General features: G+C 49.1%; 1 protein-coding gene across 10 annotated transcripts; it reads left to right on the forward strand.

Annotated features, from left to right (window-relative positions):
• The first annotated feature begins 1,903 nt into the window (after nt 1-1,903).
• Nucleotides 1,904-15,407, forward strand: Tfe3 (transcription factor binding to IGHM enhancer 3). 10 transcript variants are annotated; one of them, XM_027433226.2, is made up of 10 exons: nt 1,905-2,214; nt 4,644-4,757; nt 5,680-5,983; nt 6,481-6,726; nt 6,946-7,068; nt 8,714-8,831; nt 10,101-10,157; nt 10,325-10,400; nt 11,989-12,136; nt 13,630-15,407. In XM_027433226.2, the coding sequence occupies exons 1-10, from the start codon at nt 2,099-2,101 to the stop codon at nt 14,068-14,070; spliced, it is 1,743 nt and encodes a 580-aa protein (XP_027289027.1). In that variant the 5' UTR covers nt 1,905-2,098; the 3' UTR covers nt 14,071-15,407. The 10 variants fall into 10 exon arrangements, with proteins under 10 accessions (XP_027289030.1, XP_027289027.1, XP_027289028.1 ...); XM_027433227.2 differs by having other exon boundaries at nt 1,908-2,214; nt 6,964-7,068; XM_035450237.1 differs by having other exon boundaries at nt 2,196-2,214; nt 5,699-5,983.
• Nucleotides 15,408-18,029: the final 2,622 nt, after the last annotated feature.

Here is an 18,029-nt window from a genome sequence, read left to right on the forward strand (position 1 = left end):
TTTTCAAGGCAGGGTTTCCCTGTAGTTTTGGAGCCTGTCCTGGATCTTGCTGTGTAGACCAGACTGGCCTTGAACTCACAGAGATCCACCTCTCTCTGCTTCTGGAGTGCTGGGAATAAAGGAGTGCATCACCACCACCTTACTAGGTTCTGATTGTCAGTATCCACATGAAGGGTAACCACCGTCTGCAACTCCAATTTCAGGGCATCCAGTGCCCTCTTCTGACCTCCAATGGCCTTTGCGTGTACATGGTTTACATACATACATGTAAGGCACACACACACACACACCCTAAATAAATATTTTCTTTTTAAAAAGAGTAGCCTGAAGTAGTGGTGGTAGTGGTTCTTGCCCTTCAATCCGGGCTCTGGAGAGTAAGAGGCAGTCAGATTTCTGTGAATTCAAGGCCAATGTGCTTTACATAGTGAGTTCTATGCCAGTTAGGGCTACAAAAGTGGATCCTGTCTCAAACAAATCCAAACCAAACAAAATCTTCAAAAATAACGTAACACTGTAATCTTTCTTCTGGAGAGGGTCCCCATTGTGAGATGGTTTTGTGTGTGTGTGCAGAAATGTACAAGTTTTAAAACCAAGTGAAGCACTGTGAAATAAGATTATCAATATCAGGAATTGCAAGTCCTGTGAACTTTCTTGTCTTTTTCTTTGAGAACAGATTGCTTGTATCTCCAGACCAGTGTAGCTAAGCATGACCTTGAGCATGATTCTCCTGGCTTTCAATTTCCTGGTACTGTGATTACAGACTACTCCCACAACCACTTTAGTGTTCTCACAATCCAACTGATATTCTTGGGATGTTGGGAAGGAGTAAGATGGACTCGGGTGTTTTGTGTAACTGATAGTATGGATGAGACCACTGTGGCTGTGTCCATGCTACCTTGTAATTATCTGTCCCACACAGGCACCTCCTAAATGCTGAATAAGTGAACAAGTGAGTGAATCAATTAATTTTGGAGAAATTATTGTATGCAAAACAGCAGGCCAGTCTTTTTCATTATTTATCCCTAATCCTCATAACTGTGCTGACACACATTATGGCCCCTATTAACAGGGTAGGAAAGTGGAGGCACAGAGTAGAGCAGGTCCCCTGCATTATTGAAATAGTTCGTTATGATTACAGAAGTCATTCACCGGAAACCAGATCTAATTAGTATCGGTCCACTCATTCATCCATCTGTCAAAAGCTTCATTAACCGTCTACTGCATAGTACAGTGATCATAGTACAAAAAATACTTTAGATAACAAAATAGGCTGAGCTTTCTCAGGAGGACCAGCTCCGTGGCTGGACTGCAGGCACCGAAAGGGTAAGGCTTCAGCACCATCTTCAAGGACTGGTCTTGTTTCTGCCTCAGTTACATAGTGGCTTGAGAAGACAGGGGTACAAAGAAGTTGGAGTTCGGTCTGGGATGACCCTGGGTAAGAGCCGGCGCGGTTCCGTTAAAAGCTTGGCGTGCAGACTTTCCAAGCAGGTGCAGAAGACCCAAGATTTAGTTTAGTATCTTGCTGGGGATGGGGGTTGGGGCTGGGGAGGTGTAGGGATGGTGTGGATAATTTGAGGGGGGTGTGGCTCAGGAAGCTACGCAAAAATGAAGGCGTGGCTCAAGCAAATCACTCCTCGCCTATTTGCTTTCGTCGCCGAGGGCGTGGCCTAAGGACTCCCTTCTCCGAAGGGCGGTGCAAACCCGGTGTTCCCTACGCCTCGAAGTCGTGGCTTAGGGCGGGCCCTCGAATCTCCCACTAGCAATTGGCTGCCTTGCTCAGGAGGTATGGCCCAACTAGACTTCCATCCCCCGTGCGGTCACTTCCTGTGGAGTTTCCCCAGTCCAGGGAGGAGGGGGAAGAGGACGAGGGGGAGGCAAGCGGTCGTCCAGGGTTAGATTGGGGGGGTGTCGGTCCGTTCAGGGCGGGTGATGACTCACGGCCCATCCCATCTTCCCGACGCCGCCCGCCCGCGCAGAGCTAGCTCCATGGCTTAACGGAGGAGGCAGTGGCGAGCGGGGGGAGGGGGACTCTTATTTTGTTAGGGGGACCGGGCCAAGGCCCGACCGGCCTGGCAGGGCTCGCCCGGGGCCGGGCGTCATGTCTCATGCAGCCGAGCCAGCTCGGGACGGCGTAGAGGCCAGCGTGGAGGGCCCTCGAGCCGTGTTCGTGCTGTTGGAAGAGCGCAGGCCGGCCGACTCGGCCCAGCTGCTCAGGTGCGGGGCCACCTGGGGCCGGGAGTGACAACTGAGGTTCCCTGGGGACTTATCTCAGGACATTGGGGACCCCGGACTGGGACTGGAGACTCTTGGCCTAGGCTTGAAGGACGTCGGGGTGCCCATCTTGGGTGGGCACCTCAGAAATCTGGTACTGACCGGCTTAGATTGAAGCTTAAAAGTAGTGGGAGTGCGTTGAGGAGGGCTCCGTCATATTTGGGGGCTCTTGACTGGGTGTAACGAGGCAGATTGTGGAGTATACAGAAACTGGTCTGAGGCAGCTAAACTTGGGAAACAGAAGCTGAATTTGGAATTGTTGAGCCGGTCAGAGGGATGAATTGGAGGGTACACTGTTAGGTGAGGCACTGATTTTAAGGAAATCCCGGCATCTTTTTCCTTCAGTGTGAGAGAAAAGATCCGTGGAGGCAGAGGTGCTATTTGGGACACTTAGTGACTCTCAGTAGTCGGTGCTGTGTTTGGGAATAACATGAATCTGGAGGAGTTAGGTGGAGGTCTTAGATATGCCGCGTGTGTGTGTGTGTGTGTGTGTGTGTGTGTGTGTGTGTGTGTGTGTGTGTGTAATCGAGCGAAGCAACTACTTGATCGGCCCAGTCGATTCACTGCTTCGTCCTGGTCCCGCGCCCCCCCTCGCCCGCCCGCCCAGTCTGTATAGAAATGCCGGATAGTAGAAACCCCTCTTGCTTATTCGAGTAAGAGATTAAACGCGAGGCGGCAGGGGAGACTGGATAGATACTTCACTCTTACCGAAGAAAGGGGGAGGCCTCTAACCTTATTTGGGAACCCAGAGGAGGGTCTTGTTTCTGCTGCCACTCACCCTAGCCTCTCAGCCAGCCCTGCCCACTCCCTACCCACACACCCCCTCTTCCTTTTATTTCGCCCTCCCAGCCGGTCTCTCAGTTCCCGGGTGTAATCTTGAATCAGTCTCTAGAGCTGGAGTGAGTACCGATTGCACCATGCCTGTCTGGGTGGGTCCTCCGTCTCTCTTCTCATCCTCTTCCATCAGCCTCGCTTTGAAACTCCAGCCCTTCTTGTCCACACAACCTTGCCCTCCCCAATACCCATTTTTCCAACTTATGTGCAGTGTGGTGTGTGAGTATGGGAGGGGGCTGCCTTCTTTCTGCCTGGGATTGTGCTGAACTTAGCTACTCTCAGAGCTTCCTCTTCCCAACTTCCTGGGTGGTTTTAGAGCCCCATCTGTGGGCAAGGAGGGGAAGGAAGACCATTGTTGGGCAGGGGAGAGACTTCTTACCAAAGTCACAATCTTTGTGGATTCTAAACTTGACTAAACTCAAGGGTGCATGTTATTGGGGATGCGGTGGATGGAACCCGGGGCTTCACACTTGGTAGGCGAGTGCTGCACCGCTGACCTATACACTTTCAGCAAGGATACATATTAACTTGAATGGATGTTTTTGGCCCGGACACTAGGGTCCTTTATTCTTAGCAGGGAGGACTGAGCAGAACCATCTTAAATTCCTAGATCATCACAGTAGTGAGCACAATTAAATGGGGGAGATGTATATTGCTTTGTTGCGGCACTGTGGGTGGAACTCAGGGCTCTTACATGGTAGGCAAACCCCAGCTCCTGTGGGTTTTTTTTTTTTTTTTTGAGATGAAGCCTCCCTATATAGTCTAGGCTGACCTCAGCCTTCTTCCTTCATTTGAGATACAGCTTGTTTTGTGTGCCAGTGGATGTTGATACTGAAAACGGGTGTGTGTTTTGATCTATCTAAAAAGTAGGAGGAGGCTGGGCAGTTTCTTCTAGCTAAGAATGATGTTCCTCGTGCAAGGCAGATCGTACACTCAAATTCTCTTTGAAGATGCTCACTGGTGGAGTGAGGGGAGCCTTTCCTATTTCCATTCTTGTATTTGGATAGGGATCAGCGGCCTATGAACTCTGGCTGGGGCTGGAAGAACTCCTTTGCAAAGTGGTAACTCCCGATGCAAAGTAAAGGAGGGCGCCCAGTTCTTTGTGATGCATTCAGTTTGTGTTACAATGGACTCTTAGGCGAGGGGTGCCCTTACTTGCTCTGTGTGCATGTATACAGACAGGGGTTCACATTCAGCTGTCGGCAAAACAGTAGGGGGTGTGGGGGCTGGGAGAACTCTGAATGCAAAGCCTGAAGTCCTTATACAAAGTGAATTGTCATTCCCAAAGTCCTCTTGTTCCCCCCCCCCTTAAACCCAGGTTGTGATTGCTGGAGCGAGAGAGTTGGGATCCAAGCATTTTTATTGTTCTGACCCTTAAGGGCCTATGGGTAGCAGTAAGAAGTAGGAAGAGGGAAAGGATATGGGACTTCGTGGCAGTGCCCTTGTGTGTTTGAGAGCCCGCCTGGGTGTCTGGGGAAGGGAGGGTATTAAGAGCTCCCGGCAGTCACTGATCACTCCTTCCTCCCTCCCACCCTCAGCCTGAATTCTTTGCTTCCGGAATCCGGGATTGTTGCTGACATCGAATTAGAAAACATCCTTGATCCTGACAGCTTCTACGAGCTCAAAAGCCAACCTCTACCCCTCCGCTCCAGGTAGGCCTGGCTTAACCGACCCTTCTCTCAGTCCTCCTCCCCACTGAGCCCACCCAGCCCATTCTCCCCTCCTCAGTAGTGTATATTTTCCCAGTGCGGAAATTAGAGGCACGAAGGAGGAGAGCAGGTGGACAAGTCAGTGCGTCTCTGGCCTGCCCTTAGCCTACCCTACCTTGCTTGTCTCCTGAACTCGAATTCATACACAAAGCTTCCTACGGGCCTGGCTGCTTGGATGGGCGTGGTCTTCCTAAACTCCCGCCCTCCTGTGGGTAGGTCTGTGCAGCCCCTGTTTAGCCCTCCTCACACCTGGAAAACCCACCCTCCCTCAGCTCTTGAGCGCCCAGGCTGGTGGGTGGAAGCCTAAATGTGCTGAGTCATCGGCCTGGGCTCTAAGAGAGGGGAGGGGACCTGGAAGAGGGGCAGGAAGAGGATTGTGAAACCTCCCAGATTTTCAAAACTGACTAGCTCCTGGCAGCAGAACCCTGGGCAGGGAGGAAATGGAGTCTGGGTTCCTGGAGCCTGATGCCTGAGCTCCAGATTAGGTTTAGCACGTTACCCCGCTTCAGCCAGTGTCACTTGAACTCACCTTTTTAGTAAGAAACACTCCTTTTATTAGAGCCTAGCTTCTGCACTCACTCTGTGAACCTACTCCAACTGAGGAGCCCTCACCATTAAGGCCGAGGGCTACAGTCTATTTTCCCTGGAGGAATTGGCCAGACCTCTTGAGTGATGGAAGTGTGTCTGGTCCCAGCGCCTCCTGAGGTCCACAGCCAGGCCTGATACCTATGTCTCCCACCCACACATTGTGCTCTGGGAACACAGAGAACAAGTCCGTTTCTGGATGTAATCCAGCACAGTCTGATCCTTAGGCTTGGAAAGAAACGTCTAGCTTACGTATGGTCCCATATTTCCCATTCCGCAGCCTCCCAATATCTCTGCAGGCCACACCAACCACCCCAGCTACACTCTCTGCATCGTCTTCTGCAGGGGGCTCCAGGACCCCTGCCATGTCATCATCATCTTCATCGCGGGTCTTGCTGCGTCAGCAGCTGATGCGGGCCCAGGCACAGGAGCAGGAGAGGCGTGAGCGACGGGAACAGGCAGCAGCTGCTCCCTTCCCCAATCCTGCACCTGCCTCACCAGCCATCTCTGTGATTGGCGTCTCTGCTGGTGGCCACACACTGGGTCGTCCACCCCCTGCTCAGGTGCCCAGGGAGGTGCTCAAGGTAAGGACAGATCAGGAAGCTCTGGGAGTCAGTGACTAAGAAATGGTCCTGGGGTCACAGTGGCTTTTGGACAGGGTCCATGTGGTTCTAAGAGCAGGTCATGATAGTGTTTAAATGGTCTGTGCTTGAACCCCATGTATTGATGGTCTCTTAGGTTTCTTCCGAACCTGTGCAGATACATAGGGAAGGCATACGTGGTATACTTAGTTCCTGGTTATGTTGCATGGTATCAGATACTTATTAGGGAGCTCTGAGGTCTCTTACTGGGTGATATAGAAACTGAGAGAACTTATTAGCCTGGGTGGAATTTGGAGTTCTTAAGGACTTCTGGGAAAAGAAGTTTAGGGTCTTGGCAGATTCACTAATATTTTTGAGATGTTCTCAAATTCCAGGCCTAGTTTGTCCACATGAGCCTAAAAATTGTTGAGCTATACAGCCAGGCCAGGGCTTAGCTATTCCTCTGAGCTCTTTTGTGCCCCTCCCCTTTTATTTGACAGGTTCAGACACACCTGGAGAACCCCACACGCTACCACCTGCAGCAAGCTCGCCGGCAGCAGGTGAAACAGTACTTGTCTACCACACTTGGGCCCAAGCTGGCTTCCCAGGCCCTCACCCCACCACCGGGGCCTGCCAGTGCCCAGCCACTTCCTGCCCCTGAAACTGCCCATGCCACTGGCCCTACAGGCAGTGCTCCTAACAGCCCCATGGCGCTGCTCACCATTGGATCCAGCTCAGAGAAGGAGGTAAGAGTCTGTAGATAACCTTCCCTTGTGCCCTTTGTCCAGTTTTATTATTGGGTGTGTGTGTGTGTGTGTGTGTGTGTGTGTGTGTGTGTGTGTGTGAATGTGAATGCTGGGTTCTGGGAACAGAACCCAGGGCCTTTGCACATGCTAGGCCAGCACTCTACCATTAAGCTACTCTCACCCCCAGACACCCCTCCCAATTCTTCTAACCCTGTACAGTATTTACTTTTTCCCCAGATTGATGATGTCATTGATGAGATCATCAGCCTAGAGTCCAGTTACAACGATGAGATGCTCAGCTATCTTCCTGGAGGCACTGCAGGGCTGCAGCTCCCCAGCACGGTGAGGCCCTAAGAAGGGAGGTGGTCTAAAAGTTATGGCATTCTTCTGTCACTAAGACCACACCTGCACTGGCTGTGTGTATATGAGCGACCCCTGCCATGCATTATACTAAGATAGAGAGAAGGGCCTTATATTGAGAATGGGGCTTAGGCCCACCACTGCCCTTGGGTCTTTGTTGGACTTCATGGAGAGGCGACCCTGGTAGAGTTAGATACATACAGTATGGGGAGTTGATAGACATACTATTACCTGGCACTTGGGCTGTGCTCTTCTAAGTACCAACAAGTGGGAATCATGTAGCAGTTTTGAGTGTCACAATGGATTCAATACTACTTTGTAGTAATTGGAACTAAAAGGCTTGGGTTAAAACAAGTGGTTGGGCCTTGTACTATTTGGAATGTAGCAAGTCCCTTGCAATGAATTGGGCCAAGAGGCTGGATCCTTGTAAAATGAACAAAACTTTCCAGAGCAATAGATCTTCCATTATAACAATCTGATTCTGCAACATTCAAAGAATCTCATAGCTTTCCCCAACATACCAAGAGGATAGAACCTTGTATAACAATGGTAATGGTTCAGGGCTGAGGATGTAGCTGAGTAGAGTGCTTGCCTACCTTGTGGTGAGGTCCTAGGTTCTGTCCTCAGTACCACACACACAAAGAGTTCCACATGTTCATAACTTTTCACTGCTTTGGACACAACTAGAGGTTCCGAGCTAGATCTGAAAGCCTCAAAGGGGTTTCATTCTATGACCGCTCATCAGGGTCAGGACTGGGTACACTTCTATCCGAGTGTGTTGCACCAGACTGTCGCTAGCCTAGTAAGAGGGAAAGACAAACACTAGGCTGGTATAAAGGCAGCACTAGTTCTGAAATAGTTAGACTAGACCACCCGGGATATCAGAATGTGTGGGTGGACATAGAGTCAAGACCTTGGTAAATGACCAGTAGGAGCTCGTGGTTTTAAAGGTAGTGATCATACTTAAGATTGGGGATTCGGTTGGAACTGTCCAGAAAGCCAGATTTGGGGTGGCATGTTGCCATGATAATTTACCAAGGTCTGAACAGATTGAGTTAGAGTGTTCCAAGAATGCCGGATTGGAATGCTGTGCTGGAAGCAGCTAATGGCCTGGAATGTCAGATCAGAACTGACAGAGACCTGAGCGCTGTGATTTTCCAGCATTTTTCTTCTCTGAGCCAGTCCTAGAGTTGTTTTGGAGTAGAGCTTCAGAGGCCACTGAGGCATTTGAGGGACTGGGTGGGTGGAGCCAAGTTCCCACAAACCAGAGAAAGTTCACTTGGTTCTGTTCCCACTGTTAAGTACCATGTGAAACTTCCCTGAAGAAGAATGGATCCTCTGGAATTCCCAGTCCTTGCATTAGGGGGTTCTGACTTCTTTTTGGTTTTTCAAGACAGGATTTCTCTGTGTAGCTTTGAGCCTGTCCTGGAACTTGCTCTGTAGATCAGGCTGGCCTCACCTGGAGCTCACAGAGATCCGGCTGCCTCTGCCTCCTGGAGTGCTGGGATTAAAGGCATGCTGGGATTAAAGGCATGCACCGCCACCACCCTGCTGGGGGCTCTGCCTTTTAATGTGCAAGGGTCAGGAGCCTGAGTGTGAGGAGGCTCTATGCCTTTGCTGTCCACAGCTGCCTGTGTCTGGCAACCTGCTTGATGTGTACAGCAACCAAGGAGTGGCCACACCAGCCATCACTGTCAGCAATTCCTGTCCTGCTGAGCTGCCTAACATCAAACGGGAGATTTCTGGTAAGTGCTAGTGTCTTGGCCCTGTACCCCACCCTGTCCCTTGAGCCAAGCCCTGTCACTGCTAGGTCTGGAGCTAGACCTGATTCTAGGGAGAAGGTTTGAGCTTTTCAGAAACAGGTTGAGGCTGGGGCTGGCAGGGTAGCTTACCATCTGCAAGACCCTAGGTTCAATCCCACGCACCACAGAGAAGAGAAATAAAGCCAACTGCCCCCCCCCCCCGCTTTTTTCCTCATTTGTCTCTTGGTCCTACTTTCACCTCATTTTCTCTGACTTCCTCTTATCTTGAATGTAACAGAAAGCCTGTGCCACCATGGTTTCATAGAAAAATAGCAAAGAGAGACATTTTATTTTTTTTTGAGACACAGATTCACTCTGTAGCCTAAGTTGACCTGAGGTTCCCAGCAGTCCTTTTGCCTCCGCCTCCTGAGTGCTGAAATTACAGAGCTATGCCCAAATGCCCAGCTCTGGAACTCCCTATATAGCCCAGGCTGGCATTGAACTTGGAGCAATCTTCCTGCCTCTCCTTCACAATGCTGGGATTATAGGCATGAACTACCATGCCTGGCTCAAGACATCTTTTAAAGCAGTCAACAGGAATGGTGGTGCATGATTTTGGTCCCAGCACTTGGAGGGTTTAAGGCCAGTATGAGCTATATATTGAGACTCTGTCTTTTAAAAAAAGAAGAAGGAAGAAGAAAGAAGAAGAAGAAGGAAGAAAAGGAAGGGAAGGAAGGAAGGAAGGAAGGAAGGAAGGAAGGAAGGAAGAAGTTGTTGAAGTTGTCATCGTAGTCATCATTATCATCGACATTGTTATCGTTGTCGTCATCAGGGTCAGCAGTTAAGAGCACTGGCTGCTCTCCCAGAGGACCCGGGTTTGATTTCCACTATCCACATGGTGGCTCACAATTATCTGTAACTCAAATTCCAGGGGATGCAGTGCCCTCTTCTGACTTCCTTGGGTGCCAGGCAGTGCATTCATACATGAAGGCAAAGCACCCATACACAGAAAATAAAAATAAGTCTACTTTAAAAAAAATCACTCCAAGTCTGGCTCTGTGGCTAAACTCTGTAGTTGCAGCTAATTTAGAGACTGAAAAGGAGGATGGCTTCAAGTCAGGTGTTCAAGGCCAGCCTGGACAACAAAGCAAGACCCTGTCTCTAAAAAAGTCACACTTTCTGTCCCTCTCCCACTAGCCCCTACCTCTGCATCTTCAGGGACTCTGCTTCCTATACCCAGAAGCCCTGATATCCACCCTCACTCTCTTCCAGAAACCGAGGCAAAGGCCCTTTTGAAGGAGCGACAGAAGAAAGACAATCACAACCTAAGTAAGCCCGAGAGCAGGCGCATTTGCCCACCTGCCACTCAGCCCTGCCGTGCTCCTTGCTTCAAGGGCCGCCTTCCATGGGGAGCCTCCCAGCACCCCTGTTCCTCCTTCTTCCTTCACCCATTGATGACTGTCCTACTCTTTCTTTTTCTCCCCCTCTCTTGAAAGTTGAACGACGCAGGCGATTCAACATTAACGATAGGATCAAAGAGCTGGGCACCCTCATCCCCAAGTCCAATGATCCGTGAGTCTGGGCTGGGGACCCTAGGCCAATGGGAGGTGGAACAAGCACCCTGGACCAGGAAAGTTGTTCCTTGGTGTGTCTGCCATATAGCCTTGCCCAGGCAAAAGTTCTCTGAGCCAGATGCTGAGGCTCATACCTGTAAGCCCAGCACTGGGGAGCTGGGGCAGGAGGATTGCCAAGAATTCAAGGCCAGCCTGGGCTACATAGTAAGGTCTAGACAATCCTGGGCTACAGAGTGAGACTCTGCACCAAAAAAGCAATACCACCCCAGGAAAGAGCTCTCTGTCTTTTCTTAGGGATTGTAGACCCTCAGACTATAAATTACATGATGTTAGTTTGTCTGTCCGGTCAGCACCCTATGGAACACAAGTGTTCTATTCATTTAGTACTTCTTTTGCTTACTCAAGATTTAGTTATTGGGCCTTTGCTTTGCACCAGGTACTCTGCTAGGCTCTGAGGATACCAGAGGGAAGAAAAAAAGAAAACGGCCCTTGTCCTCTTGGATCTGATGCTTTACTTGGGACAAGTAGACAGTTAAGACAAGTAGAATCCTGCCAGGCACACGCCTTTAATCCCAGCACTCAGGAGGCAGAGACAAGCAGATCTCCGTGAGTTCAAGGCCAGCCTGGTCTACAGAGTGAGTTCCAGCACAGCCAGGGCTACACAGAGAAACTCTGTCTCAAAAAACCAAGGGAAAAAAAAAGACAAATAGATCCACGACGTACTTTCCAATGAGGGTTGCAGAACATAATCAACAGAAGGGAACAGGGCCTGTCACCCCCCAGCACTCAGCAGTGTGAGGCAGGAGGATCTACAGTTTAAGGCTAGCCTCAAAACAACAGAAAGAACACAGTGGGGCTGAAGACTGCTTTTCCAGAAGACCCGGGTTTGATTCCCAGCACCCAAATGGTGTCTATGAGTCTAGTCCCAGAGGATCTTATACCCTTTTCTGGCCTCCATGGGCAATGGGCAGGCACAATTGGTATTCACACGTACATGCAGGCAAAACACCTATACACAAAATAAAAATAAGTAGATCTCAATCAAACTTTAAAAAAAATCCCAGAAGATGATGTTGGAAAGGTGAAGCTGGCTGTGAGGAGTGTAGGACTGAGCGGGCCTTGGCTGACAAGGAAACACTTGAGTAGACAGACAGCCTCACCATGGAGCTGTGCATATAGCTAAGCACAGTGCCTGCCACGTGCGATCTTCCCTAGCACTGAGAGCATGGATGGGCAAGAATAAGGAGGGCACATGGTGGAGGGAGAGTGATCTGGGTGAAGGCTTGTATCCAAGTACAGAGTCTGAGATGAGAATAGTTTCCTATGTTAACACTAAGAGGCCAACCTTGGCTATAGTGGGGGCAGGGAAGGAGCCAGAAGGGTTCAAGTTACAAGAGAGCTTCCAGGTTTGGGGGTATAATGGCCACCGGTGGAAGATTGCAAGCGTAGGGGTTTGTGTAAGCATTCTAACCCTTTGGTTTACCTCAAGTTCTGACATATGGTCAGGTATTCCATCTGCCTGGTACAATACCCCTGAGAAACTTCATATGCAGCACTCGGTCTTTCCTCCCTCTTGGGCCCCACAGGGAGATGCGCTGGAACAAGGGCACCATCCTGAAGGCATCTGTGGATTACATCCGCAAATTACAAAAGGAACAGCAACGCTCCAAAGACCTGGAGAGCCGGCAGCGATCCCTGGAGCAAGCCAACCGAAGTCTGCAGCTCCGAATTCAGGTTTGGGGGGAGAAAAGGGTGAGGGTGACTGCAACTTCCAGCAGGTGGAGGCAGAATAAGAACTGGCCAGTTTTCCCCTTAGGCAGCACAATGCAAATGATGATGGAGATGATAAGTAATTAGAACACCATTAATAAGAATAATAAGGACACCTGGCATGGCGGTGCATACCTTTAAAGCTGCCATTCAAGAGGCAGAGGCCAGTGGGTCTGTGAGTTCAAGAGCCACAGCTATATACTGAGACCCTGTCTTTAAAAAATTAGCAATGAAGCTGAGTGGTGGCGCACACCTTTAATCCCAGTACTCTGGAGGCAGAGGCCTGTGGGTCTCTGTGAGTTCCAGGACAGCCAGAGCTACACAAAGAAACCCTATCTAAAAACACACGCACACACACAAAAATAGTAATGAGAAACAGATGATTTAGTGGTTCACTGGCTGCTCTTCCAGAGGACTGAGCTTTTTGAGTATCTACATGGTTGTTCACAACAATCTCTTAACTACAGTTCCAGGGGATCTGACACGCCCTTCTGGCCTCCGTAGGCACTGTACAAACGATGCACATACATGCAGGCAAACCACCCATACATAGAAAAATAAATCTTGGGCTGGAGAGATGGCTCAGAGGATAAGAGCACTGGCTGCTCTTCCAGAGGTCCTGAGTTCAATTCCCAGCAACCACATTGTGGCTCACACCATCTGTAATGAGGTCTGGTGCCCTCTTCTGGCATTCAGGCATACATGCAGGTACAACATTGTATATATAATAACTATTTTTTTAAAAGAAAAATCTTTTTTTAAAAAAGAAATTCTTGACTGGGTAGTGGTGGCACACACCTCTAATCCCAGCACTCAGGAGGCAGAGGCACACGGATCTCTGTGAGTTGGAGGCCAGCCTGGTCTACAGAAGAGTTCCAGGACAGCATCCAAAGCCAGAAAAATCCTGTCTCGAAAAACCAAAAAAGAAAAAGAAAAAAAAAAAAAAGAAAAACCAAAAGAGGGAGAGGGAGAGAGAGTTTCTCAGATGTGCATGGTGGTACAACCACAGGGAGGCAGAGACAGGTAGATCTTTGTGAGTTCAAGACCAGCCTGGTCTACATAGTGAGTTCCAGAACACCCAGAACTACATAGTGAGACCCTGTGTGGGGGGAAAAAAAGGAAAGAGAAAGTCAAGTCTCTAAGTAATTTTTAAAAATAGTAGTAATGAATATTTGCTAATGTGCATGCCACCTATCTCCTCTCATGTACTGTAACAAGAGTTGTATGCCCATTAACTCATTTTAATTCACAGAAACCAGCCATGTGAGATAACCCACCGTTGTACCATTTTACAGACTGGGACTCTGGTGCTCAGAGACTTTAAAACATGAAGCTTTGCAAGTAGTGAGGGCCAGAGGCTGCATTGGAACCTAGTAGCCTAGTAGAGAGTACACTCCTCTACCTATGAGGGACTTTGAGCCCCATCTTATTTTTCACCCACTCCTTCCTTTTTGCAGGAGCTAGAACTGCAGGCCCAGATCCATGGTCTGCCAGTACCTCCTACCCCAGGACTGCTCTCCCTAGCCACTAGTTCCGTCTCTGACAGCCTCAAGCCAGAGCAGCTGGACATTGAGGAGGAGGGCAGGCCAAGCACGACATCATTTCATGTATCAGGGGGACCTATCCAGAATGCACCTCAGCAGCAGCCTCCAGCACCACCCTCGGATGCCCTTCTGGACCTGCACTTTCCCAGCGACCACTTGGGGGACCTGGGGGACCCCTTCCACCTGGGGCTAGAGGACATTCTGATGGAGGAGGAGGGGGTGGTGGGAGGACTGTCAGGGGGTACCCTGTCCCCTCTGCGGGCTGCCTCTGACCCCCTTCTTTCTTCAGTATCCCCGGCTGTGTCCAAGGCCAGCAGCCGTCGCAGCAGCTTCAGCATGGAGGAGGAGTCCTGATTGGGTCTCACTCCTCCCCTTGGACTTCCCCACCCAGGGAAGGAGAACAAGCCTAAATGAGACCTTTTTTTCCTACCCTCCTGTGAGACTGCCCTGTCCAGGAAATCTGGGGGAGGAGGAGTTGCAATTAGGCCCCAACCCTGTAATAGGCAAGGAGGAGGAATCAGGTGGAGCCCTGCCCCTTTTCCAAAGGAACCACCCTGCACAGGTATTTCCGAGGGAAAAAGCAGGCGAGAGCTGGGAACACTCAGTTCGTCTCCTAAGAATCACAGCCATTCCCCTGGCCCTACTCCTGCCTAGGCATGGGAAGGAGGCGGGATAAGGTGGTGCCCCTGGCCACTAGGGACCCTTATAAACAGGTCTCCCAAGGAAAGGAGATGCCAGGATGCTACTCCATTCCTTCTCTGGGAATTGCCAGCCCAGCTTTTCCTGGCATTGGAGGAAGAAAAAGAAAAATGATGGTGTCCCATCCCTGGAGGGTTGAAGCCTATCCCTTCCCTATGACCCCTGCCTTGCTCTGGCAAGGATCCGAAGTAAGAGTGTGATCCAGCCCATTCCCCTGACACATCCCTCTATAAGAAAAGCCTAGCACAGGTATTTCAGGTATAGAGGATCTCTCATGTAGATACCACAGCCCCAGCCCTGATTTTAGCAACATCCCATGCAAGCATTCCATTCAGCAGGAAGGAATGGTTCCTAAATTCCCTGCCTTAACCTGGGACCAACCTGGGACCTGAGCTATGAATGCTCTGTGCTGACCCTGCTCTTGAGGAAGGGAACAGACTTTGACATCTTAGGGATTTACTTTCTAGATCTAGATTCAGAGTGAAATTTACATTTTCACTCTAGGAGAGATCTTGCCTTTTCTGTCTTGAGGGGCAGTTTGGGGAGATGATAGAGATTAGTGTGGACCCAGTCTAGGCACCCCAAAATACTACCCCAGTACTTCTCTGCAACTTGTAGAAAATGGTAAAGGAAGGGCACATCCAGGCTGTTTTCCAGCCCAAGGGGCTAAAGTCTCCCGTAAAAGGCAGGAGCTTGGATGAAGGGTAGCAAAGGTATATTGTACCCCTCATTTGTTTGTGTGATTTTTTTTATTGAGCCCTCCTACTCAGAAACTAGATCAGCCTTGACCTCTGCCTCCCACACACAATTTTCCATATGGGGAACTACCCCTGTTTCAGAGCCAGTCCCCACAAAGCCCCATCTCTGCCACCTACAGCCAAGGTCTTCAGCTTTAAATTGCTGGGGCCATGCCCCAAGGAGGGTTTACTGAGGGGTCTGTAGGTTTGTGACTATAATAAATGCTAGGCGTGTTTGATGCGCTTTTAACTTTGCATGGAGTCTCCTCTTGTTTTTGACTGCACAGTGAATATGGCCCCCTCAGGCCAGGAGGAATAACAATTCTAGAAGAAACAGATTTCAGAGGGCCAAACAGAATTTTTAGGTAGAATGGGAGTCTGGAGGGAAACCACCTACAAGCAAAAGCAATGAACCTTCTTAAAGACCTGCCATGGATCAACTGAGCTGCAGTGCTTTCCCTGGATTTATTTCCCTGAGGGGTATTGCTCTGTGTGTTGCTACTTCTTGCCAATTGCTGTTCAGAGAAGCCAGGAGAAGAATCAGTGACTTATACAGACAGGCAGCCTGTAACTGTGCCAAGCCTGGGTGTTAAGCATGGTAAAGAAGGAGAAAGGAGATGGAACCCAGCTAGCCCACCATATCCCCAGCCTTGCAGGCTTGCTTACTTTTGAAACTGATAAGGTATATGAAGTATTCAACAAAGGCATTCAATATGGTGGAAAGGACAAAGACAAAAAGGTGTGGTAAGCAGGCATTGCCACTGTGCCTGAAATTCCAGCATCTGGGAGCCTGGGGTGAGAGAGTTTGCAAGTTTAAGGACAGCGTAGGCTACATAGACCTTAACAACAATGGGAAAACAGAGATACACATTAGTTTGATGTTTTGGGGCACCTAAGTAGAAGTAGTACACATATGTAACCTCTTTATTTTTTTAAGACAAGGTCTCATATAGTTCAAGCTGGCTTAGAACTTTGGATCCTCCACCTCCTGAGGACAGGAATTAAACCTGTCTCACAACCTCAAAACTGGGAGAAATATTTTTCTGATGATTCTTCAGCCAGATTGAGACCCAAGACAAGTGTCAAACTTAGTCCTTCATATCATCACCAGACTGGCCCCTATAAATAACCAGTCCTGGTTACTGCATCTCTGCCATGAGGGTAAAGCCAGTGCTTTGGAGGTAAAGGCTCCCACACTGAATTAGCATGCTGCATCACGTCCAACACTCCTGAGGTTGAGGCAGGATGATGGCCATAAATTCAACGCTAGGCTGTGCTATAGTGTGAGATTTTTATCCCAAACCAACAATGGGCAGGTGATAATGGCTCAGCATAGTGGTAGACGCACCAAGCTTGATATCTGAGTTCTATCCTTTGAACTCACACAAAGGTGGAAGTAGAGAACCAACACCACAGACTTGTCTTCTGACTGCCATGACATGTGTGTGGCCCTCCACATGTGGGCCATGACATGTTTTCATAGAACCCACACAATAAAGTTGGGTAAACAAAAAAAAATCACCTAAAATCACTTAGAAGGTGGGGAGGAAAGAGGGTCAGAAGCTCAAGGTCAGCCTCCAGTATAGAGCAAGTTTGAAGCCAGTCTGGGCTACATGATGCCTTGTTTCAAAAACAATAATGTTGCCAGGCATTGGTGGCGCACGCCTTTAATCCCAGCACTTGGGAGGCAGAGGCAGGTGGATCTCTGTGAGTTCAAGACCAGCCTGGCCTACAAGAGCTAGTTCCAGGACAGTCTCCAAAGCCACAGAGAAACCCTGTTTCGAACCCCCTCCCAAAAGCAAAAAGTGTGCTAAAGAGATGACTCAGTGGTGAAGAGCACTTGCTACAACAGAAAACCCAGGTTCAATACCCAGGCCCTGCATGGAGATTCATGATCATCTGTTTAACAGTCCAAGGGGATTTGGTGCCCTCTTCTGGCCTTGTCAGGCACTGCATGCACCCAGTGCACTGATAGACAAAACACTTAAAAAACAAAGGAAAATATAACAGGGATAATTACAAAAATAAAGAACAAAGGCATGCTATGCACCTTTAATCCCAATGCTTGGGAAGCAGAGACAGGTGAATCTCTGAGTTTGAGGCCAGCATGGGCTACAAAAAGAAGAGGGAGGAGGAAGAAAATTGAGCAAGGCATGGTAGTGCACATCTGTAATCTCATCATTTGGGAAGTGCAGCAGGAAGAACACAAGCTGGAGGTGAGCATGTTCAACACAGTCAGTTCCAGGCCCGGCTCCTACTGTATTACGTAGAAAGACCTTGTCTCAAAAACCCTAGAACAACCAATCAATAAGCATATGTTGAAGGGGAAGTAGAGGGAGTGGGAAGAAAGGAGGGAGGGGGAACTGGGATTGGAATGTAAAAAATAAATTAATAAACAAATTAATAAAAGATAGGTTGAAGAATAAATTTCAAGATATAAGAACTCAGGCTGGAGCCGGGCGGTGGTGGTGCATGCCTTTAATCCCAGCATTCAGGAGGCAGAGGCAGGTGAATCTCTGTGAGTTCAAGACCAGCCTGGTCTACAAGAGATAGTTCCAGGACAGACTCCAAAGCCACAGAGAAACACTGTCTCGAAAAACAAAACAAAAACAAAAAACAAAACAAAACAAAACAAAACTAAAGAACTCAGGCTGGAGAGGTGGCTCTCATAAGGTTCACAACCAAAATAGACAACAGGAGGAAAGTGATCCCTGACAAAGTGAGCATGATAATTGCCTTGCTCCCTGCCAGGAGACAAAGTTATGCCAAGTAATGCGACCTAGACACAGGACATAAATTATATAATTCACTTACATGAGGTATCTAGAATACGAAATTTGCAAAGATGGAAAGTACAATAGAGGTTACCAAAGGCTG

This window comes from Cricetulus griseus, chromosome X (genome assembly GCF_003668045.3).
Source record: "Cricetulus griseus strain 17A/GY chromosome X, alternate assembly CriGri-PICRH-1.0, whole genome shotgun sequence".
In the NCBI taxonomy this organism is placed as follows: domain Eukaryota; kingdom Metazoa; phylum Chordata; class Mammalia; order Rodentia; family Cricetidae; genus Cricetulus; species Cricetulus griseus.

Bases quoted from the DNA above. Each gene is read 5' to 3' on its own strand.
- Tfe3 (XM_027433226.2), top strand. From the start codon at position 2,099: ATGTCTCATGCAGCCGAGCCAGCTCGGGACGGCGTAGAGGCCAGCGTG. The intron at 4,758-5,679 runs GTAGGCCTGGCT...CCCATTCCGCAG, and splicing joins CCTCTACCCCTCCGCTCCAG to CCTCCCAATATCTCTGCAGG. The intron at 10,401-11,988 runs GTGAGTCTGGGC...TGGGCCCCACAG, and splicing joins ATCCCCAAGTCCAATGATCC to GGAGATGCGCTGGAACAAGG.